Consider the following 24,342-nt stretch of genomic DNA (forward strand, 5'->3'; position numbering starts at 1 on the left):
CACGAGACTTTTCGGCCGACCCTCGACAATGGTACCCGTCAAAAGAAAAGGCATTGAGATTGGGACTGCGAGTGGTGGGGCCCCAAATCCTCAGCTCTTACCACGAACACTATTCTATTTCTGTTGCGATTTTGCATTATGAGTTCTGCATAAAAGTGTAACCGCGGGCATCGTTCTTGGCACGCTTCGATGCGGTTCGCGGTATTCAAAAGATAGAACATTGTCTCACCTCGAGTATATCAGTCACAATGGGCTCGAATCGCCGAAAAATTCAAATTATTTTATGGGATATTTGCTCTAAATAAATGTCGTGAATGGGAATTTTTGCGGTTACTCATTTGAATAAAAATAATTGGTCGAATGCAAGCGATTCAACAATATTTGTGGACAACTATCTGATATTTGCTCTAAATAAAATTGATAGAAGTTTGGCAATCAAGCGGGTGAATCATATACATACATTTAATTAGCATACTCCTAATGTTTTTGTTCAATATTACCTTTAAATAAATTTAAAAATTGTCATAGCATTTTGGGCTACCAAAGTTAAGTGACATTAAAATAATATGAGACAGAAGATAAGAGGTTTCCATAAATATAACAAAAGTCCTTTGCAATTTGCATAAATGTAAATATAAATTCTGAAGACAGCCATTGAGCCTGAGTGTCCTCAGTTCGCTGACCCTTAAGGTTTTTAAGGTTTCTAAGACATCCCATTCCACTGTGCCTGGAAGCACTCGCAGATCTTTGAATAATGATTTGTATCATCTTTTGTGAGGCAATCAATAAATTTGAATGCGGTCACTGGCGAGTGACGTCGACAGCTGAAGTCGACAAAACCGAGCGAAGTGAACCGAACCGAACTGAATTGTAAGAATAGAACGGAAGGCACAGTTCTGTGAATCAAACGGGTGTATATGTCCATGTCGAGAAAAACTGAGGGAAAATGAGTGCCAAGAACATTTCAAATTCACCTGATTTTTCTCGCTAAATTTCCGCTGAGTTATGAGTCGTCGAACGGCAATTTCGCAATAAAACAGCTAATTAAGTTAAACGAAAAACGACCTGCTAAGCGAGCACTCAGTGCCACTCAGTGGGTAAGGTTAGGACTGGGATTGCGATGGGGATTGGGTGGGTGGATGATTGAAAACGTAGCAAGTAGGAATACCGTTCGAGAGGGCTGCTGACATTAATACGACACAGAGTCCTGTGAAGAGTGCGGATTTCGACAGTCCATGTGGCGGCTCCATGGCGCTGACTTCTATTGAGATTCACGCTCTGACAGCGATTCCAAATCCGGAATCGTTGGCTTCGACGGCTGGCACTTGACTGGCACTCGAGTAGAGTTCGATAGTCGTCCGTCGCGATTGATGTTTGACACATGGTGAACAAACAATGCGCGATATAAGTACATACACTCCTCCTTATCGGGGCAAATACACAGAGTGCAACTTTATTTGAGCTGTAATTAATGGAAACCATTCTCCTTCTTACAGCCCGATCGCTATGTGCCCGGCTCCCCCATCTTCCGCGACACCAGCAGCCCAACGCCCCGACCCGCCCTCGCGGGGCCTATAACATCACCGCCCATCTCAGCCTCCTCCGCCTCCCCCTCCGCCTCCCCCTCCGCCTCCGCCTCCTCCTCACCATCCCCCTCCAACGCCACCGCCATTGCCGCCAGCACCGCCGCCATTAGCACCGCCAGCAGCACCACCCCACCAGGAGCCGCAGGAGCAGCAGGAGGATCTGCAGCGTCCAGAAGCCGAGGAGCCAGAGGTATGTGTGCCCACGTCGAAATGAAAGTCAAATTAATTATTTACAATTACGTTGGGTAATCTGGAAGCCGCAGAGGTTTCAAAGCCAACATGAAGCTCGCTTAGAATGTTTTTAAAAACTAGATAAGGCCAATTAGTTTTACAGTTTTCATTCATTAGATACGGGACGTATCTTTTAGAAAAATTTAAGAACAAATTTAAGAAATTCTTGGCGATGGTTTTTTTTTATACTTAAGAAAACAACACTTTATTGCCTTGCTAGTTAAATGATATCTAAGAATATTGGAAAATCTTCAAAAAAAGAAAAATATGTTTTAAAAAATTTAGATAAAAAAGTAGAAATATATTTATTTTTAAACAATTGGTTTTAGCTGGCTCGAGATCTGGTTGCTTTATTGCTGGCATTTTTCCAAATATATCTCAATCTCTTCCGGAGATGGAAGCCCAGTACAAAATTAAACGTTGTTAGCATAAATCATTAACATTAATCATATAGATCAATTAATAAAATTCTGTGATTTTTAAATTAATGTTAAACCATGAAAATAAATATTTCCAATTTTAATGGAAACATTTCTCTGAACTGACACATATTTTTTCAGTGTGCACGATAAGATTTGTGGTCTGATGGCTGATAGCACAGGAACACAAAATTAAACTTTGTAAAATTTCCACGAACCATTTCAAGTTTTCCATGATATTTGGGTGCTCCTGAGTAAAAGTCCCATACAAAATTATGTCCCATCACCTACAGGTTCCGCGGTATAGCTAAGAATACAAAAAACCGATGTTTGCCCACATTTTGAATTACGTGGCCTATATAATTGGACTAACCTTTATTATTTTCGGTAGGACATACTCTCAATACATCACGGCATTCCTAAAAAATAGTCCCCATTGTGAACCATTGCCCATGTCTTTGGAATTCGACGCCAAAGTTGAAAATCCCAAAATTGTAGAGATTTTTCTGATGTAAAAACAATTCTGAGGATTAAATCTTGAATGGAAGTAATTTTAACTATTCATTGTATCTATTGTTCATTGTATGCTTTAATTTCGGTTTAAAGCGTTTTCATTAGGATATTTTATTGGATTTCTTATACTAATAAAACCTATTTTTTGATTTCATTATCTACTCCTAAATGTTGTCAAATTTTGAATAAGTCATGGCAACCTCTAGAACTAAGAAACTAAAGTACGTTCACTGAACATACATAGAAAAATGTAAATGTTTACTCCCATTCTGTAGGATGCCTTGACTTTTTTAAAATTTGACAACATTTAGGAGTAGATAATGAAATAAAAAAATCGGTTTTATTAGTATAATAAATCCAATAAAAAATATTCTCATGAAAACGCTTTAAACCGAAATTAAAGCATACAATGAACAATAGATACAATGAATAGTTAAAATTACTTCCATTCAAGATTTAATCCTCAGAATTGTTTTTACATCAGAAAAATCTCTACAATTTTGGGATTTTCAACTTTGGCGTCGAATTCCAAAGACATGGGCAATGGTTCACAATGGGGACTATTTTTTAGGAATGCCGTGATGTATTGAGAGTAGGTCCTACCGAAAATAATAAAGGTTAGTCCAATTATATAGGCCACGTAATTCAAAATGTGGGCAAACATCGGTTTTTTGTATTCTTAGCTATACCGCGGAACCTGTAGGTGATGGGACATAAGTTTGTATGGGACTTTTACTCAGGATCACCCAATTATCATGGAAAACTATAAATGGTTCGTGGAAATTTTTGGCTGTGTACCTGTGTAGTTGACACAGTTTTCGCGACATTTGTGTAAATAATGTACAATGGAAACATGGAAATGGCCCTGCCCGTATAATTTCCGGCCCTGTCAAACTTTGCGCGAATTCTGGGCCAAAGTCTTCGTCGGAGGCGACCTCTTTTTTGCGCCCCGAGTTCCCTGACCTCCGCCAAATGTCGCCCATCGAGTGGACTAACCTAATGGGGAATCTCGTTGAGTGCGCTTGGATAAACAACCACAATTAGGAGAGTGCAGACGGGTAGACAGACCGAAGACCGGGATATTCTGTCGTCCGGTCCGCACAATTAATTGTGGAATGGAATTCGATTATTTGATGATTATTATCTCAGCGCTGTTTGATTGTGTGCTTTGTTTTTCCACGAAAAGTTCGCCCTGTTTACGTGCGAAAATCTCTCACCCATTCCGCACTTTGCGGCCAGGGAAAGTCCCCGGAGACACGCCAATCTCCGCTGGGTATTGGAGTCCGGATGCCCCCCGTTCTGGGTTGAGTCACTTAATGGCGCAACATGTGAGCCACCGGCGAATGAGGTGCCCGTGTCACGCTACAGTCCATCGATTTTATTTGTTGATTTAGGAAAGAAACAGCAATTGTTGAGGGGGGTTCTGAGGTTATCTAGCTATCGTCGGTTGTCGATTGAAATACATACATATTAAACCGATGTTCTAGGAATTTTCGTATTAGGTTTTTTTATGAAAAGCATTTCCAACTCTTTCAACGAGTTCTTGGTATTATTTTTCAGTGCATTTTGGAACTTAATTCCAGAAACAGGGAAAATGTAATAGGAAATTTCACCGAACAAATTATATTTTGTATTGCCTACTTTAAAAAGTAGTTTGGTTTTAAAGAGCTAAACAACAATGTTTGTGCTGCTTAACAAACCCATTTTGAGAAACCGCAAAGCGAAACCGCAAGCTTAAAATGAAAGGACCATAGAAAACCGCAAATGTCTTTGAATGTACATAACCGACTTGTCTTTCGATTTCCTTTTTTTTTTTTGTATACCGCAGCCATGACGGCATCTCTAGCTCATGCCGCCCAGGGTAACCACAACAACAATAGCAACAGCAACAGCAGAACCAACTCCCACTCCAACTCTGGAAAGTCCAAGCCACCGGCTGGCTATATGAGCACCCGATCGGCGGCTATGATGGCCTTGGCTTTGGGTCAAACATCGGGCGGAAGGAGCGACAAGTCGCCAACCGCTCCACGAGCCGCTTCACCCGCCCAATCCCAGTCTCAATCCCAATCGCAGTCACCTCATCCCGGTGCCAGGAGGATATCAAATGCCTCTTCTCTACCCTGCAACGCGTCCAGGTCGAAGCCATCCACACCCACGGCGACCAGGGCGGCCGCCCAGCTCAACGGTTCGAGTGTCTTCTCCGGCGGCAGCAACTCCAGTGGCTCCGACAACGATGGCTTCAGTACCTCCGGCTCCTCGGCGGCCACCGCCCTCCGGCGGTTGTACTTCAAGAGCGGTCGGAGCATCAAGAACAAGATCAATGCCTCGACCACGTCGGCCACTCCTCTGAACGGACTACCCCTAAATCCCGTGTCCAGTGCTTATCACAACTCCGTCGGTGGAGCCATGCACAACATGACGACTGCAGGAGGAGTGCCGAAGGTAAATATTTAGAAGAAAACTAAGTTATCTACAAAATGGGTTCAAAATTATAAGAATATTTTTCATTTAAAAGATTTCATTTTCAATTTTAATCTAAAATCCTCAACAGTCTTACAACACTTTTGTTGAGCATACTTTTAAAAATATTAATAAACTATGTAAAGAATTTACAAATATTTGTAAATAATATTATAAAAATAAAATCAAAGCTTTATAGTTATTATTTTTCTGCCACTATTACTAATTTTTAAATTGGCAGAATGAAATAAATAATGGTTTCTTATTGAAAACTAGAAATTGACAGTACCTTATGTAATTTCTCTACTCCAATCTTAGCTGGTGGTCATGGGAACCTCATCAGCCTCGATTCCCGATACCACCATCAACACGTCCACGGACTCGGCCTGCACGCTCATCACGAATGTGACCCACACGGACACCTCTGAGACGTGCGACTCCCTGGACTTTGGTGAGAACACACATCCCGATTTGATTGCTTGATTGATGTCCCAGCGCGGCCCCATTAATTAATCAACTAATCAATCTGATCCACACCTTCTGTTCTTCCCTGTTACTTTCCTCTTTTAGGCGACAACTCGGGTCCCAGCGAGCCGCTTTTCAGTTCGCTGGAGGAGCCGCTGCTCACCGCCGTCCACATCGATTCGGAGCACGAGGGATTCGGCGGGATGGGCGGCGTGGGAGGTGCCAATGGACACGGCGCCACTGAGCTGGAACTAACGAGCTGTTCGAGGTATCCGCCCAGGCCCGACATGAATCTCCAGGACAGCGTCGAGGTACGGAACGGAATTAAATTCCGGATTAAATGCGCTCGGCCAGCAACCACTTCCGGCACTGAATCATGTGATTATGTACTTCGTATTGTGCTCTGGAGTCACTGAAGGGTGCCTGAAATGGTTCCTTATTCCTTTTTAAAGCCGTATTCATTGCCAGGGTTTTTGTGCCGTTTCTCAAAACTGAAAATACAATATTACCCACTTGTGACAAATTGGGGTTGTTATGGTCATGAATCAAAAACAAAAACTTTTTTGACAGGAAGTGAAAAATTTTAAAAAATAAAATAATATATTTAAATATATGCTATTGATACTAAAAGGGGATTAGAAAAGAATTTAATAAAAACGGAACTCTGGCTATGAGAAATATAAGTTGTCCTTTCAACCCTACACAACTTTCCTATACTTTTCTCATTCGACTTGCAAATTCTCTTGAAAAAAGCAATAAACTTGATGGTTCATTGATTGCTTAAGAGTATGTTAGCCTTATGGTGAAACCTATAAAATGTTACTACATATTCCTCCACTTTACCCCCTTTGCGTTACAGAGCCAGGAGTCCTGTTTGTCCATCCTGACCGGCGAGCCGTCTTCCACCACGCCACTGCTCTCCTCGCAGCGGCGCCACCCGGCGGGCGGTCATTCGCCGGTTGGCCAAAGGGAGCGGGAGCGGGAACGGGAGCCCAGCACGGCTCCACCGCCCACTCGAGGGCGGGAGCACTTCACCTTCGATCCCCCGCAGTCACCCAAGTCGGCGCGCAGCAGCGAAAAGTCCGCCAGCCACTTTCCCTTCAAGAACTATGGTAATGAGTCGTCGGCCAAGGATGTGGGCAAGGCATCTGGAGCAGGAGGAGGACCTGGATCCGGGGTTGGAGGCAATGGAGGCAATGGAGCCGTGGCCGCCAGCGAGGGCGACGAGGAGGATGACGAGCGCAGCGGCGAGAGCGTGGGCAATCGCAGCAAGAAGCTGCGACCCCGGGAACGGGACCCCAACCACATCTCGCCCAGCGTGTCGCCGTCGCACAGTCGCCGGGCGAGTCCGAAGCGGGAGAAGCGCCGGACCACGCCCATCGCCTCCACGGGGGCTATAGCCAAGGTCAGCTCAGCGCCGCCCACCATGAAGGAGGCGAATTTCTTTGGTGGCTCCGGCAAGCAAAAGCCGAACAGACAATCGCAGAATATCACGCCGCACCAACTGTCCCCGTCCGCCCAGCAGCGGAAGTACTCCTCGAGTTCCTCGAGCGGCAGCAGTGAGCGCTGCCTGAGGGAGGCCACTGGACCCGGCACCATGTTCCCCTTCGATCGGGAGGCCCTGGACTACGAGCGCATCCAGCGGGAGTGCTTTGCGCCCAGCTCCACGACGGCCAGCAACAGCAGCGACTCGGAGGCGGAGAACTGCTCGGTGTACGAGCGGAAGTCGGGGGCAGACATCTTCCAGCAGTACTCGCGGCTGAGCCACCAGGAGCAGCTGCAGCAGCACTACCAGCAGGAGCAGCGCGACTGGGAGCGGGATCGTCCGCCCTCGCGCAAGAACTCCAAGCGCATTCGACCGGACTCGGTGATCCACACGACCATCCGAGAGAACCAGCAGTATGTGCCCCAGTCGGACGCCTTCTATCCCCAGACCAAGTCCTCCTCCTCGCCCAGCGATCACTCCTATGCCGAGCTGAACAAGTTCGAGGACATCGCGAGCAAGTTCGAGCAGATCCCGCCCAAGCATGGCTCGGGATCGGTGTCCGGCTCCCTGTTGAATTTGCAGCACATGATGCCCAGTCCGGGCAGCGAATCGGCCGTCAGTCCCACAGACTCCGCTCGTCGGCGGTCCTTCAAGAGCAAGCAGCGGCATCAGAAGGAGGAGCACTTCTACATCCAGACGGAGGAGCGAGTCGGGACAGGCGGTAGCAGTGGAAGCGGACCCATCAACGTGACCGCCAATCCCTTGGAGGCGGCCGCCGTCTGCAAGCAGCCACGCGCCACAATTGTCGTCCAGCAGGTGAGTACAGTTGGGGGTAAAATACTAGCAATCATCTATATCCTAATATATAATATCGATTTTTGTTACTATTGATTTTGCGAATTAAAAATCTTTCCCTAATTCTAAAAATAAAACCTTCAATTTCTTATTAAACATCCGAGAGATATTATATATTTCTAATGAAACTGCAATGATGAATCTCATTTAATTTTACCTATCTAAGTCTGAAAGGTTTTCATATTACTGATAGTAATACCTGGATGTGAAATCCCAAGAAATTCTCAGTTGTAAAGTAGATAATGAGTTTTTATATGTTTACATTTCTATAGAAATCGTCATATTTTGGAAATCGTCATTTATTTAAGGATAAACATTTTTCATTTGATGTATTAAACTACAACTAGCGAACGATCTATGGTACTAGCTTCCAGGTATTTCGACTTATAGCTACATATTTATTTTTTGTTATTACTGATTCCCTAATTCTAAAAATAAAACCTTTTAATAAAGTAAATTTCTTAAAGACATCATATACTTCTTATGAAACTGCAATGATGAATCTCATTTCTGTTTACCTACCTAAGTTTGAACATGAAATCACTAGAGTGCAATGGATTCCTTATTAAGGATAGTAATACCTGAATGTATAATACCATTTCCCAAGAAATTCTGTTGTAAAGAAGATAATGAGTTCTTATTGATTTATGGGCCGGTTCTATTGACAATGTCTTCCGAGCTCATCAGTGGGGGCACATACTTATATGCAGATAACGGAAGCTCTCTTTGTCCATCTCTCCAGCTTCGAGTTGCTCCCTTGTGGAGTCTTCCCTCGCGCTCCCCATCTGCCGCTCTTCCGTACCGCTTTGTCTGTCCTGTTCTCTCACACCCACTCCCACTTTTCCGCTCTCTCTGTAGTATCTCTCTCTCTCTCTTTCGGGCCATTTTCACAGCTAATAAAATGGGGCGCGCGACGCCGATCTCGTCAGTTAAAGAGAGCAATCCGAAAGCGAAGCATCGCCAATAAAGAAACGGAATCGCGAAGAATCAGATAGAAGAACCGTTTATTACAGATCGTGTAGTTAAGTGCCAACCTGTTAGTGTTCGCTATGTAAACGCGGTGACCTAAAGGCAAATAAAGAGTTCGAAACAAAAGGATACAAAATCCGCTCGATAAACTGACAACTTAATTCTTTGAAATTCTATAAATCCGGTGAAACAGTGAATCATGGCGCCCTTCTACAAGCGCATCTGCCGCAGTCTTTCAAAGCGATACAAGGAGGTAAACTATACGAACCACAAATCTTGCAGTCACATATATCCCCTTTAGTTAAGGGACATCCCACCAAATCCCTGACGCGCCCGCTTGATTGATTTTGCTAATGAGCCAAACAACCAGCCGGGGGCATCAATAAGCCTCCATGGATACATAGATAAGATATAGATAGCAAGTTGATGCCTTGATCCATCGTACAAACGATATGCGAGATTTATCGACTACCGGTGACGTCAATTTGGCCATAAATTTGCCCTTCGCTCCGCTTTGCTTGGGTCCCAGATAGTGGTTATGGATTAATTTCTGGCCCGATCGGAATTCGGGTGACTTTTTTATCAAAGGTGGTGGTGGAGACACCCACTTATGTATCGATGTATGGCTATGAATATTGCGCCACAATCGCCGCTCCAGTAAATGAGTTTCTGACCCACAATGAATTTGTCGTAAATAATTAAAATGTTGCAACTGACAGCGAAATATGCATGGGGGGTATTCTATATTATTCCGTACATCTCGCAGATGACAGCTGTCAAAATAAACTACCACAACGGAACGAGGGACCCAGTTGCCCAGTTTACGGAGAGTCCAATCATCGGTCCAGTGCCAGATCGCAGGTTGTTTCCCCCTTATTTATTTACTTGCTCAAATCGGATCATAAAAACATAAAAGCAAAGGCCGCCGCACGGAAAACAGTGGGTAGAGGGGGTAAAGGCGGTAAAAGGGGCGGGAACTTGTCATAGACCCAGACACAGATATAGATATAGCTATCTGGTCGGGTTTATTTAACGATTTCATTGTAAACGGCAGTGAGTTAGCATTTCATTCTTCGAACTTTTGCCCATTATGCATAAAGAGAGAGAGCTGCATATATACACAGAATCAGATAGATTATAGATGTTCGTTGCAAAGGCATTTCCTGGTGGAAAAAACACAGCATCAGCGACGGGCATACGCATACATATTCATGTGGCGCACAGGGAGGAAATTATATTTTCATCCAAAACAAACGAAAAGAATGACGTCCGGAATGGAGATTTTCCAAAGAACCAAGAACCCCTGTTATTTAGTGGTCCAACCTTCCATCAGGTGTAAAGTGTAATTGTTTCGCGCGCAGATCGATTGCCCCCATAAGTTTCGGATTCGGGGTGTGCGTGTGTGGGCATCGAGACGTATAAATCTACATAAATTGCAAGAGTCCCAGCGATACCGTGCGATTTATCTACCAGTTGGCCCCCTCTGCTCACCTGTTCACCTTGCTCCGTTGGCGAATTATTAGCAGGCACGCACTTGGTTGCGAGTGCAGCCTTGTGGGTGGTGGGTGTTGGGTGGTGGCGTTTGGAGGTTGCCATGTCCCCCCTCTCATGCCATTTCCACCTTCAAAGTAAACATCGGCAGAAACGCAAACATGTTTCCAGTTTTTCCCCCATTGTCGGCTGTTTCCTATTGATTTTACATTGAGTGGTCGAATGGTTTCCTTTGATTGCAGGCAAATGTGTGAGAGAGAATGCATTTGCTGTTAGTTCGCCTTGGATGCCATAAACGCTTAAGCTCCTTCCGGCACACTTCGTCCTTGCCTGCTTTTCCACCCGTAAACGGTTGGCCTGCTCAGTTGTTAACCATACACCATAATTACCCACACAAACGACTAATTAGCCATTATTTGTATCACCCAACTACACACATTAATTGGCCATTATTCCGCTGGCGCAGCCTTCAAAGGTCAGTTTCCCCAAACATTTCTTGGCACTTTCACTTGGCGCCGCGGCCATTCACTCTTTTAGTTTTCGCCGAACGGCAGAATTTTGCCGATCATTGATAAATGATAAATGGCCAAAACGGTTATTGACTCTGCCAGGGCCGCCAATATCCAATGTGGCTAATTATAACGCGGGATGGCTAAACACTCGCCGGCGTTCCGTTGAGCGTCTGGGGTTGTGGTCAGGGACTCGATTAGATCCACTTTCCTTTTTGAGGGCACTGTGCCTCTGGCCAGATTCCGATTCAGTAGGCCGCCCGAGGCCAATTGCCTTATAAAGTGACATTAATTAGTTGATTTATGAACTGGCCCCGCACCTGGGCCAGCTATCCACCTCCTTTGATTTCGAATCCATTGACCCCATTCGGTTCGGCGAAGGCTACTGCTGCATTTGCTGCAGCTGCATCTGTATATGCATCTGCATCTTCGTCCACGTCCACATCTACATCTGCACTTTCTGCAGCGGAGCCATAAATAAACCTTTGCTATAAATAAACATGTACATTGTACAAGGAGATATATAGATATATATATGTGTAAGCATTCTGCACTTGTTATTGTGCATATGCCTCACATACCAAAAGTAATCGTTCGCGGAAACATTTTCCAGCAACGCGAATAGTTTGCTGCAGGTTATTTACCTGGCATGCTGCACTTTGCACTTTTCCCTGCTCTGCTCAGCCGTCGGACACGTGAAAAATTTGAGGGAAGAAAAGAAAATCCCCTAACAAGAAGAAATCACCCGAAATGTTTCACTTTGTTCTGGCGAAGAGCGGTCCATCAAAATGAAATCGCAGACACTTTCAATCCAACCAACATCATGATTAGTGTGTGGCGAGAAAATTATGGTGTTTGGAATATCACAATTTAAACAGCGACTGCCTCCAGCGATGTTATGTTTTCCTTTTTGGCGGGCCGGCCCCCCCAACAGGTTTTCCGTGTTTTTCGAGTTTTCCCGAGTACGCTTTTTATTTTTAATATTCGTGCCGCATGAAAATAGCCAGAAAACCTGGCCACCACCTCCCGACCGCTGGCTCTTTTGCCGGATTTCACAGGCGATTGAACACAGAGCGGCGTAAAAATGAAACAAAAACATGAAAAGTGATTTGCATGCATGGCGCTCGCCTGTTTTTAATACATACTTTGCAAACTAAATTTATTTTTAAACGATGCCAAAATCGGAGGGGTGCTGGCAGATCGATCGGGTGTGAAATGAGCTCAGGCAGCTCCTGTAATATCAATTATAATTTATGCGGACGTTCTGCATAGGCGAGACTGAGTTATCCATTTCATTTGCAGTTTTGCACTTTCCATAAACAAAACGGCGTCTAATTGCATTCCAATCTGGCCTATTGTTTCTGTTTTTCTCCCCTTAGCAAGCTGTAGTTGATTAATTCTGGCAAATTGGCAGCGATTCCTGCCACTCGGCACGTAGTCCAGGCCTTTGACAAACCCATTTTTTTGGGGAAGAGTTTTCTCGCCTTCTCTCGATTCGAATTCCCAACATTTTATCTGCCTGTTGTTTGGAAGCCTCATACATTTTCCTAACACCTCCGGTCGGTTTGCTTTTTAATTGCCAATTTCCATGCGTTTGGATACACAAATCCGCTGCGTAGTTCTACACAGAATCAATAAGAACATTTCTTATAGAAAGTTGATAAAAATGGGATTATGACTGGTGGCTACCCATTGAATATTTATAAACATACTCTTTTGATTTAAACCAAAATACCAAGAAAATTATTGTCATTTGACTCTACCGAGAGTTTAATAGAGTTTCGATTTTGTTGAAAGATTCTATAATTAATTTTGTGCCTTCATCCAGTTGTCTCAATGGAAACTAAATTGTAACTACACACAAACAAATTTGCTTGGTAAAATTGACCAACAAAGAGTTACGTAACTATTAAATAGTTACGTGTATTTTGTTTTTGCTTTGGGTTTGTGTCTTTGCTAATTGTGTGTATTTTGTTGTTGTGAAATGACTATTTACTTAGTAGAATTGACAATTTTGCTGGTTGGGGCCTGTTTGACAATTATTACAGTTGATTTTACCAAGATTTTTTTTGTGTTTAAATGCATAATTTGTATGCACATCGGCAAGTGACAGTTTGCATAGTTTATCAACAAACTACTTATGTTGTGTGGCAAACAAAACATTGTGATGGGCAAAAGTTTCCAAATTTAATTTGTATCTACCTTTGATAACATAGTCAAGAAGATAACAATGAATTTAGTATTTCTTCAAAAACCATTTGGTAGAAGTATTAAATATTCAACCTCCTTTCTCCTCTAAATGCTACCGTACAAGTTCTGTTTTTATCGCACTTCTTTCTCACTTTTTTGGAAACTCTAGGGTGTATGTGGCAACTTTTTTCCCCAATGCAATCTGCTGCTAAAAATAAACTGACAAAAAAATAAGAAGAGCCAACGCACCAACCGATGCAAGAAAACTATTTTCGGCGTTTGTGTAATGGGGAAAATGGGAAATGGCAGCGAAGACGAAAAAGAGCAGCGTCACAGCAGCGCGTCCGAAGCAATATTACTCATACGCCGCATGTAACGCGTCATTGCGTGTGCGCTGATGTCGTTGGTTGGATGTGGGATACTTTCTCGGCGGTTTCGTCATCAGTAAAAGTGTCGCATCCCCTTTCGGCGCCATCGAATCGCTCCCCCGGGTTGGATCAGCCAAAAAGTTTCCCATTTGGCCACTTAAAGTGTACGATTCGATTGTGGGAAGGTCTGAATGGGAGGAGCTGTGAAATCGAGAGGCATTAGTGGGCGGTATCATTAGGGCCTCTCACGGGCACACACTTTCGCACGTTATTAATTAGCGCTCGGGTGAAATGCAGGCCAACTTTTTCCCATTTCCCCCACTGTCAGGCCTGCCAATAAAATACACAAATTAATTTGGGCATTTGCTGAATAAATATATGTGTGTGTTCGTTCTCAGGTAGACTTCTCCGTGTGTTGGTGTAATTTATGGTGCAGGCCTTTTTGCGTAAATTCCTGATAATTCGACCTGGCTGGCAGTCATTTGTTTTCGCCCAGGCAGACAAATTTAAAGCTTAACTTTGATAGATATTTATTTATGCCAAATTTATGTTTGCCAACAATGCAAAACAGATTGATGTTTTCACATTTACCGTTCCAGAAAAGTTCGAGTATTTATTTGTTTTAGCACTCAAGAGAATGCTATACCACTTGACAAGACTTTTTGTCAGGACAAATTGTAATTTAAATAGAAAAACAAAAGCAATTAGAATAGAAAATTCTGTTTGCTGATATCTATATTTATTTAAAGATATACATGCTTTAAATTCGAATTTGCTTGAAATATTATTTATATAATATTTTAAATTAGCTTGGTGCTGTATAAAATCAATAGTTAAGGCCAATTTTCATCAGTGAAATTGGGCCTCCTATAGCAAATAGCTTGTTAGGAGTATCATTAGGCGGTATTATTTGTTAGCCAGCTGAATTCTGGTCAATAATCCTTGGACAGTTAACCGAGGGCGAACCATAAATTTGCGGGAAATTCACCTCGACACGAATTCCGAGAGCTATTTGAATTTGCAACTGCAGACACGCAATGCAGAGGCTTACTGGCATTTTTTCTGGCTTTTGAACGGGCTGTCGGAACACCTGTTCAAGGTGTAGATAAAGCAAAAAGTTTTCAAAATCGCTGGGAAAAACCCTTGAAGAGTGGCGAATCCTTGGGGGATTCCACCCCCGAGCGTCGATTGCCGAGTACTGCTTGTGCAGCAAATTCATAAGCTCATGGAGGCAATGAATGAAGTCATCGGGGCATGAGCACTTGGTCGAGTAGTTGCGATTCAATTGGAAATGCAGCAATCCGCTTAACAATCAACGATACTTCCGACACTCACCCTTCTATTTTCCATTTTTGTTTACCCTCTCTCCATTTTCTGTTTATTCTATGTAGCCCTCGTTGAGTCTGGACAATACAGTGGAGACGCTGCTAATCAAGAACGAGGGGGACTTTATCAGCGTGGAACAGGGCAAGGAGCTGGTGGCTCGCAAGCGCAACTCGCAGCAGCTGGCCCATCCGCCGGCGCACTTGCACCACCACCCACAGGGCCACGCCCACAACCACCACAGCCACAATCAGAATCAGAATCTGAACCAGAATCAGAGCCACCAGCAGCAGCAGCAGCACAAGCGGGACGAGAATATGAGGCAGCTGCTGGATGTGACCAACACGCTCACCATCGAGGAGCTGCGCGACTTTGAAATGCGGTAAGTGGGGTCCCGACCTTTGACGGATTACGTTTTATGACCCGGGCCTGAGATTTAATTTCCGATTGAATGCCAATCGATTTTCAAGACTCTCGTAAAAATGCCCGGACCAAAGTAATCAAATTTTAAATGGCCAAACGGACCAACGGACAAACGGACAAACAGAAAAAAAGCAAAAATACAACAAAAAAAGGCAGACAGAGGACCAGTTTTATAGCCTTCACCTGCCAGCAGTTTTGCATTGTAACAGACGAGGAAAAAAGCCATGATGGGACCATAACTTTTCAAATTACTCACACGACCTGTTGCCAGTTCGAGGGGCCGAGGGAGAATTTAGTTTTGTTTTTAGTGAAAAATCCATGGGTAAACAAACATTTCAGACTTGCTCGTGGACGCAGTTCCTGCATTTGATTGTCATGTTGCGACTTTAAATATTTTTGGTATTTCGGATATTTCGCCACCCAAGCAGAAGACTGCAGAGAATTCGATTTCATTAATTTTCCGACTTTTCACCAGATTGGGCGTTTTAATTATCCATATTTTCGGCTTTCTGGCTTGCGGTTAGCTTGGTAGCTCGACTATTTGTTCGAGGACACCGGGCACATGTCCTTTAGTCTTGTGGTATTCGCAGTGGCCAAGGACATGGCAGGTGAAGCAAGTCAGGCGGGTGGTGCTGCTGATGTTGGGTAAGAAGTGCATCTTTAGATCTCCATTAAACCGCTGTCAGCTGCAGTTCGGTTATGACTGGCATTCACATCACATGGCTTTGCCACATCCGCCGAGATGACAAAACAGAGCACTCAAATTATTAACTATGTCGCCTTGTCCGGATTTCAGGTATGGCTCACCACATCACAGCCGCTCGCAATCGGTTAAGATGCCCGGCAGCCGGGCGTCGGGAAGGCCAAATCAGTTGTGCCTGCCCCAGCAGAGATCCAGGTGGGTGCCAAACCGAGATATATACGTAACTTCTCTGTACTAATAACCAATCTCCGCCTGCATCAGAGTGGCCTCCATGCCGAATACCGGAGTGGAGGAGGAGTACTACCGGCTGCGCCACTTCTCGATCACCGGCAAGGGCGTGGTCAACCGCGGTGACTCCCTGAAGAGTCGACGCAGTCGCTCCAACAACAGTGTGGCCAGTTCGAACTCCAGCACCGAGCACCTGACCGCCCAGCAGCAGCTGTCCGCCCCCGCATCCGTGTCCGCCCGAACATCGCTGGCCTCCAGCAGGGAGAGCAGCACCTCCAATCCGGGCAACGGTCCGTACAGGTGAGTCAGTGTTTTTCATTTCATTTCAATTTGAGATTTAATTAATTTGACCAAGAGTAATAAATTTCCATTATAAATTATTAACAATAGAACCGACAAAATGATGGTCGGATTTCCAAAGCGGTAGTTTCATCTTCTTTAAAATGGGCACATAAATTATCATAAATACAGAATATAACCCATTTGTATTTTAATTAAATAAAAAAGATTTAGGTACTAATTAAAAGGACAGAAAAATCATTTTTACACATGACCATTTTTCTTAATTGTTAGTTTCATGTTCTTCAAAGTAGGCACATAAATTAATATTTGTGTTTGAATTTATTTGTATTTTAATTAAATAAAAGTATGTTAATTGAAAAGAGAGAAAAATCATTTTACACATGACTATTTTTCCTAATTGTTAGTTTCATGTTCTTCAAAATGGGTACATAAATTGATATTTGTAATTTCATTACTGAAATTCCATTCCGCTTCACCTTATAGTCTTTATTAAATAAAATGAAGTGCACCTACTAATTAAAAAGTTCAAAGGGGAAAAAAGGCCCAAGTATGAATATTAAAAGAACAATACAAATAAAGCAATCTCCCTCTCAATTAAAGACTAATTGACATCGCCCACTTTACTATTTCCCTATTCCAGGGTCCTGATGCTGGGAGGTCCTGCGGTGGGCAAGAGTTCGCTTGTCTCGCAGTTCATGACGTCGGAATACCTGCACGCCTACGACACGAGCATCGGTAAGTTTATATCCGGCTCCGGAGATGCCTGCATCCGGATTCCGAATGCCGGTTACCTTGAGACCACCCAAAACCACCCAAACCCCGACCCCGCCCCAACTGCACTGCATAGACCCCTGCGCCCCCTGTGTCATCCCGTGTCTGTCTGCTAGTCGTGAGTGAGTGCCTTGGCTTCAGTTGATATTATTTCATAATTCATTTGTTGGCACTACCTCCGTTTTCCTAGTCGATGTTGTAGCCGTGCTGTATTATGTTGTCTTATGCTACTATATTAGTTTGATTTGGTTGCTCTGTGTCTGTGTCCGTGTGCCGTCTGTTTGCCCCCGTATCACATGGCTTTTTATGATCCCGTGTTCGGAAAGTTTGTATTTTTCAGTTGTATTGCCTTGTTTTGTTCCGTTGAGTATTGAGTACTGCCTTCTGTTTGGTTTCGTTTGCTTTGGGCGTTTTACGAGTCTGCCGAGCTATTGGCACCACCCAATGGGTCAACACATATTGGCATGAAGCATAACAAACGCTGCTGCAATGAAAATAAATTCTCCTCATTTTTGGATTTTTGCGATTCTATGGAGGAATGGAATTGGCCAGGGAAACTGTTTCCATCTCTGGCAGGGAGTCAATGAAAAGATTCGAATAAACATTTCTATTGGCACAAAGGAAAGAAGGCAAAAAATTAATAAAACAATAAATTCTGGCGGCGAATGGAAAATTTAATGCAAATAAATTTGTCGCTCGTCGTTTATTCGGAAATTTTTGGTTGTGACCAATTCCAACATAGTATTATATACACCAAACGGCCCCCGTGTAAATGCTTATCCAACACACACACAAAACCTCATAATGAACCCCGCTACTGTATCATACTGTTCTATAAAGAAATGATAATTTGTTCTGTTTCTCTCCATTCCGAATATCAACCAATCATTCAACTCAATGTCTCAAACCGACCCTACAAAACTCGAAAAACAACAACAACCGATATAACAACATACGATTTGTACATACAACAACCAAACCGAAAATCCGAAAACCGTATTTCAAACCGAAATCGAAATCGTGATCGTTATCAGATCTAGGCAACTGTGATATACGCATTCTAATTGAAAAAGCCGCCGACGGTAAAAGCAACCAGCCACTGAACAATACTAATAATAACCTTGTTAATTATGCTACTCCTTAATATTTATCCAAATATCTCTATACATATGATTGAAACGCTTTTCAACTATCCAAACAAACCCAAACAAACAACAAACTAGCCAAACACTTAGCCCACGATTGCAATAGCCCTGCGATTCCCAATTGAGTTCGATTAAAAGCTAGACAAACTCCTCCTCCAGAACCGTAACACACCTGCCTACCAGTCACGCCCCGAAAGTTAGAATTCCTAGCCAACCCCCGAAAAAAAATAGAACACACCACCATATATAATACAAAGTCCCATAGACCGACCGCTCCACAATCGATTGTCAAACGATTGCGGCCTTTGTTTCGCCTGTGATTTATGGCCAGTCGATGGGCAGCCTTGAGGGCCGACATACGATATTGAAATGATTATGCACATCACAAACACACCGAATGAAACTTAATTAATGATTCGGCCAGAGGCGCTGGCCGCAATTATTGATTGCCACCGGGGACTGGAGGAGCAAATAATGGTCGTGCCATATATTCAAATATAATAAATGCCACAGCTTCCCCTGTAGAATTTTTAATTAAATAAAAAAGCACAGAGAACGCATTCAATGAATAATAATAGAGAAAGCACTCACTTACACAAACAAATTCATTGGCCTTCCCTCCACTACTCACTACCTTTTTGCAGATGAGTTGCATTGCCTACTTCTGGGTGGCAAATTTAATTTCCCTTTCATTAGCATACATTTCGGGGCACTCGGGGGCCAACTTCCGGTCAGTCCCCGAGCTGTGCCCATTTAACCTGGCTAATGGGCACCCAAATAGTCGCATGTAGAGGACGACACTTGTAGATAAAACCCCGTCAGAGACACACACACATAGAACACAACAGAAACATGCACATACTCCTTGTTTTTGCACTTTCAAAAATGGATGTTGTACCTATATCATTTCATTGCTTGACATCTAAGTTATAGTTTTGCGCACATGACAATACACTGGTGCTAACCTTGATTTTCTCCTTGAATGTGTGTGCAGATGATGAGTCCGGCGAGAAAGCCGTTTCAGTATTACTCAGTGGCGAGGAGTCCGAGCTGATATTCATCGACCATGGATACACCGAAATGACCGTAAGTACTTAAAATGATATTGAAAAGTTAGTGCAGCGGTCACAATAATATAGGGGCTACTAATTTTTAATTTAAAAGAATGATTATACATTTTAAATATAATATTTTGAAAAATATTTGCTTTTACCATTTTCAAAGGTCAGTTTATATAAGTCAGTGGCTCTTAAAAGTCGATAAAATTTTGTTAAAATATTAAAACGTTTTTAATGGTCTCTTAGATATATAAATGCATTAGTTGCTCAGAGTGTATTCTCATACGCACTTTAAATAAATGGACTTTTAAAACGTCCATGCTTTTAAAATGGTTATTATAAAGCCTTCGAAGCCTTTTTGCTATTATGGTGACCACAGCTATTATATATTATACATACCTGCTCATCCGTCCGGGGCCCTGCACTCTATCTGTGGCATTTCATAATGCCATTAGCATGCACGGCCATCAACTAACCCGCACAAGCGGGGAATCACACTTTGGAAAAAGCTCTCAACCTCACTCAATGTCACCCCGGTGTCATCTCCATTCACAGCCGGATGAGTGCCTGACCAACTACGATCCGCACGGTTATTGCGTCATCTATTCGGCGGCGGACAGGAGCAGCTTCAGCGTGGCGGAGCAGGTGCTGCAGGTGCTCTGGACCAATCAGAACATCGCCCAGAAGGCGGTCATCCTCGTGTCGAACAAGGCGGACCTGGCCAGGAGTCGACTGGTCACCTCCGAAGGTAAGTGGCCTTGTATACAGTGTAAATATAAGTATGTGGCCAGATTCGGACGATTTCCTCCGTTCATTAACACTCGAAAATGCGCTCGATTGGGTCTGTTAAAAATAGATATGTATGGGTTCATAAGCCGATATAGTTGGGGTGTGTGAAGAGGACCCACAGGGCCAACTGAAGAGTTTGCCCAAGCGGAAGTCATCCGGCGGTTCGCCCACACAAACAGGCGGAGTCTTAAGTGGAGGAGATTCCCACCTCCCACATTGAAGGTCGCCCGTTTCGGGGCTCTTTTTGTCTATTCAAGTACTTTCACTTGACTTTTATATCGGATTCCCTTTAAGGAGAAGGTAACTCGGGCGCTTTCATCCTAGTAATTCAATATTTTCCGTTAAATTACGTTTGTTATTATGAAAGCGGGTGTGGGTGGTGCGGCGGGAGTGGGTGGTTGCTGGAAGGGTTCCCCGCCAGTGGCAGGGAAATTGTTTCAGCGCAAAATTGATTACATTTCGTCCCGTGTGGCATGTGTTCCGCTCAAGGTTTAAGGCCCATAAGCCTATTGTTGTAAACAGGGCGACAACAGGGACTCCCCATCCCCATCCCATCCACCACCACCACCAACGCACAATATTGAATTGAGAATTTGGGCGGTGAGTTCCTGTCCATCTAATGCGGCGCCCTAATTTCATAAAGTATTTATAGAATTTTGTATGCCTCCGGCCATAATAAAATGAGCGCTTAGCCCAGAAACGTCTGGATAAAAGATATATTCATAAATCTAAACATTGTCACAGTGATTGGAAAAAGTATATATGAGAGGGTCTCGACAGAACGACAGACGAAATGTAGGTACACAGTGCTCCACATATGCCTGTGTCACTCCATCAACTCTAAAATGGCTTTTGAAATTTTAATGCGCTTTCCTCGTTTTACATTTTAACCTTTCAACTTTGGCATATTTAATGATGTCTGCGCCATTCAAGTGACGCACTAATTATTCAATTTGGGTAAACATTGTCCCGATGCTGGGAACTTCTGTTTACTTTTAATTAGAAACCAGTTCCAACTGTAATCGAAAGTCGGGAGGTTAAGAGCTTAAGTCTTTAAAGGAACCACGGAAAGGCTGGACCGCCTATCAAATTGTAATAAAACAAAATATATATGTAACTAAGCTTGTGTATTGAACAACTTTCGTCACATTGTTAATAAAAATGTGAGCCTGTCATAAAATTTGCACCAGGAGGGTCGCACGCATGATGTACCTCCGCATGCTGCGAACTTTGATGCTTCAGATTTTACGAGTTGTGTACACAACTGTGGACAGGACGTGCCGATGGGTTGGGGGATGGGGGATCCCTGCATCATCAAATTGCCAGCGTGTTTAGATACAAATCCGAGTCCAAGTTGAGGTTTTATGGCCAACTCAGAGTTAACTAAGCGAGGCCATTTGATTTGATTAACTGGGGTGATGGCCGACCGGGCCAACTAGGCTTGACTGCGATGCTCTCGGCCATAATTTCCACACATTTTCACTTAACCTCTCACTCGCTTATCTTATTGCAGAGGGCAAGGCCATGGCGACCGCCTACGATTGTAAATTCATCGAGACCTCGGTGGGCATCAATCACAACGTGGACGAACTGCTGGTGGGTCTGTTGTCACAGATACGCCTGAAGTTGGAGAATCCCGAAAAGTCCAGGTGGGTGGAGGGATTTAGCTTTAATTTGAATAATTTACTTACCTTTTTTACTTTTCGCAGGGACCTGTTCCGCAAGCGTTCGATTAGAAAGTCAAAGCGACGCGCTTGCTCGCCGCTAAATGCAGGATGTCTGAATGCCAATACCCCGCTGGGTCCGCTGGGGGAGGCGGTGGCCACGCCCCCTGGCAGTGCTCAAAGCAGGTGAGTCACGGCCCCTGACAGCCCATCAAAACCAGACAGAAATACCCATTTACCATTTACCGTTCTCTTTCGCAGTCCCCGCAAATATCGTGGTTCTCGTACCTCCACCAGCCTGAAAGTTAAGGGTCTTCTGGGCCGCGTCTGGACTCGGGACTCCAAGTCGAAGAGCTGCGAAAATCTCCATGTACTATAAGCTCAGAAATAGTCTCAAATGTATCCCAAAAAGTTTCCTATAGACTATGCAAGATCCTAAGCATAACTATCACTTAAGTTGCAAGAAACAGACTCGACAACTAACGGGGGTGTTAGTCCCAACTGTATATATTGTGTATAATTTTAGCTTTAATTTACGCTAGTCATTTTCCCCATTCATCATTGTATATAGTTTGTCTAAATATAAAACTATTATTTGTAATTGTTTTCTTATGGTTTTTGTTTTCTTCTAAGCATGAGTCGGGACTATTTTCAAAGTTTGAACCTGTCCTAGTTGCGACTGGAATAAATAAGTTATATTTTTGATTGAAAGAATTAAAAATACAAAAAGAAACCAAATTTAAAAGCAATAATTTTTGGAAAAAAATAAAAAAAACGATTTACCCTTGTTCATAGACAAAGTTAAAAATACCAATTGTACTGATTTTTTGAAGGTTTGGCGCTTGTCCGCCGAATGAAACTTATTGTTAATTATATACGTGTAGTTATACATTTGTAATGGTATTGTATTTTAAAATTACATAAATATTCACATGAATGTTAATTGGATTAAATGTTCAGAATTTGATTAATCGAATGAGAACCAGAAAATATATAACCCACATTGTGCAATTTTGCTTACATAGACCTAGGATTTTTGCCGTATTTGCTAACCTTTGCCATTTTTTTGAAGGAGTCCATCGTGCACTCAAAACCGGCACGGCACGCCCTAGGTTTCTCATGTTAGTCGGGACCATTTCAAAATTAATCAAAGATAAAGGAAATATGCAAGAAACACTAGATTTACGCAAAGGGCTTTTATTAATAGGTTCATGTCAGCGTAGTTTTACATTAATTCAATATGTGATTTAACACAAGGTCCACAAAATCGAGAGCAAGAGCAAAACCATTTTGTTATTGTATGTGCTGCGACCTGCTCTATCAAATATTGAGGTCGGATGGAGAATTTTGAGATTTTTAACTATGAATGTCAACACTAGTAGCTTAGGGCAAAACACACCCATTCCATTCGCCTTCGGGCAGTACTAATCTAGATGTCCACTAAATGTACAATATTATAGATGTCCATTAAGTATTATAATCACCAACAATTGCAGCACAATGGAATTTAACGGAGTGGTGTTCTGGCAAATATCAAGGTATGGAAATAGCTGGAACTTTGGAGGAAACCCTAAGAAAAACGTGCATCCTATCATATGTGTAATATAACCAATCTATACCAGATAGTTAAAATATATATAGCTGTTTTGGCATTTTTGTCCATAATTCTGTGTATTGTCTCGCTCAACAGCAATGAATGAATTCGAGCCGAAAACTAAATGGGAATTTGCACAGATTGTACAACAGTTTATACATATGTATAAGAAGAAGCGAAAGTCAGCCATATATGTAAGCAGTTTGTGTAAGTAGAGTGGGTAAAAGTTTACTTATAAACAATTGAGTACATGTTTTGATTTTTTCGCTCCGATAATATATGTCTAATGAGTGTATATTAAATGTGAAAAGTTCAATTTAACCGTTTGAAAAGCCGTGTTTTATTTGGTGGTTTTTGATTTTGACCTTGTAGAGGGTATTTACACACTCAAAAAAAAAACAGCCCGAAATCGCCATTAAATCAAGAAATTTGCCATGAATTTCAGTCGATGGCGATTTACCGTATTTTTTAGAAAGGAATTTTCTAAAATTTAGAAAAAAATTTCTGAAAAGCAGAAATACTTTTCTAAAATCAAGAAAAATTGCCATAAAATTGCGAAAAATTTCCTTAAATCCAGAAAGTACTTTTTTTGAAAATAGAATTTTTTTCTTAAAATAAGAAAGGACTTTTTTTATTTTCAGAAAATTTTATTTATTTTAATAAAATGTATACATATTTATTTTACTATTTTATTTCCTAAACAAGAAAGAGAAAAGAAAATAAAAAGGATGAAAAGAAAATTATTAATATTTCCTAAACAAAAAAGGAAAACAAAACAAAAAAGATAAAAATAAGATAA

At 42.6% G+C, this 24,342-nt stretch overlaps 1 protein-coding gene across 2 annotated transcripts; it reads left to right on the top strand.

Annotated features, from left to right (window-relative positions):
• Window positions 1–10: 10 nt before the first annotated feature.
• On the top strand, window positions 11–23,864 carry Rgk1 (Rad, Gem/Kir family member 1). 2 transcript variants are annotated; one of them, XM_070213261.1, is made up of 15 exons: window positions 11–31; window positions 1,497–1,776; window positions 4,578–5,191; window positions 5,528–5,660; window positions 5,780–5,985; window positions 6,534–7,976; window positions 14,934–15,247; window positions 16,085–16,186; window positions 16,253–16,519; window positions 17,163–17,257; window positions 19,433–19,524; window positions 20,052–20,244; window positions 21,799–21,934; window positions 21,995–22,135; window positions 22,211–23,864. In XM_070213261.1, exons 1-15 carry the CDS (start codon window positions 29–31, stop codon window positions 22,326–22,328), a joined length of 4,137 nt encoding a protein of 1,378 aa, XP_070069362.1. In that variant the 5' UTR covers window positions 11–28; the 3' UTR covers window positions 22,329–23,864. The 2 variants fall into 2 exon arrangements, with proteins under 2 accessions (XP_070069362.1, XP_017001097.2); XM_017145608.3 differs by lacking the exons at window positions 11–31; window positions 1,497–1,776; window positions 4,578–5,191; ... (1 more) ...; window positions 5,780–5,985; window positions 6,534–7,976 and adding an exon at window positions 9,098–9,237.
• Window positions 23,865–24,342: the final 478 nt, after the last annotated feature.

Source organism: Drosophila takahashii, chromosome 2R (genome assembly GCF_030179915.1).
Source record: "Drosophila takahashii strain IR98-3 E-12201 chromosome 2R, DtakHiC1v2, whole genome shotgun sequence".
Taxonomy (NCBI): Eukaryota; Metazoa; Arthropoda; class Insecta; order Diptera; family Drosophilidae; genus Drosophila; species Drosophila takahashii.

Excerpts from the sequence above, each read along its gene's own strand:
- Rgk1 (XM_070213261.1), top strand. Across the intron at positions 5,986-6,533 it reads ATCTCCAGGACAGCGTCGAG|AGCCAGGAGTCCTGTTTGTC; the intron begins GTACGGAACGGA and ends TTTGCGTTACAG. Across the intron at positions 16,187-16,252 it reads CTGCCCCAGCAGAGATCCAG|AGTGGCCTCCATGCCGAATA; the intron begins GTGGGTGCCAAA and ends CGCCTGCATCAG.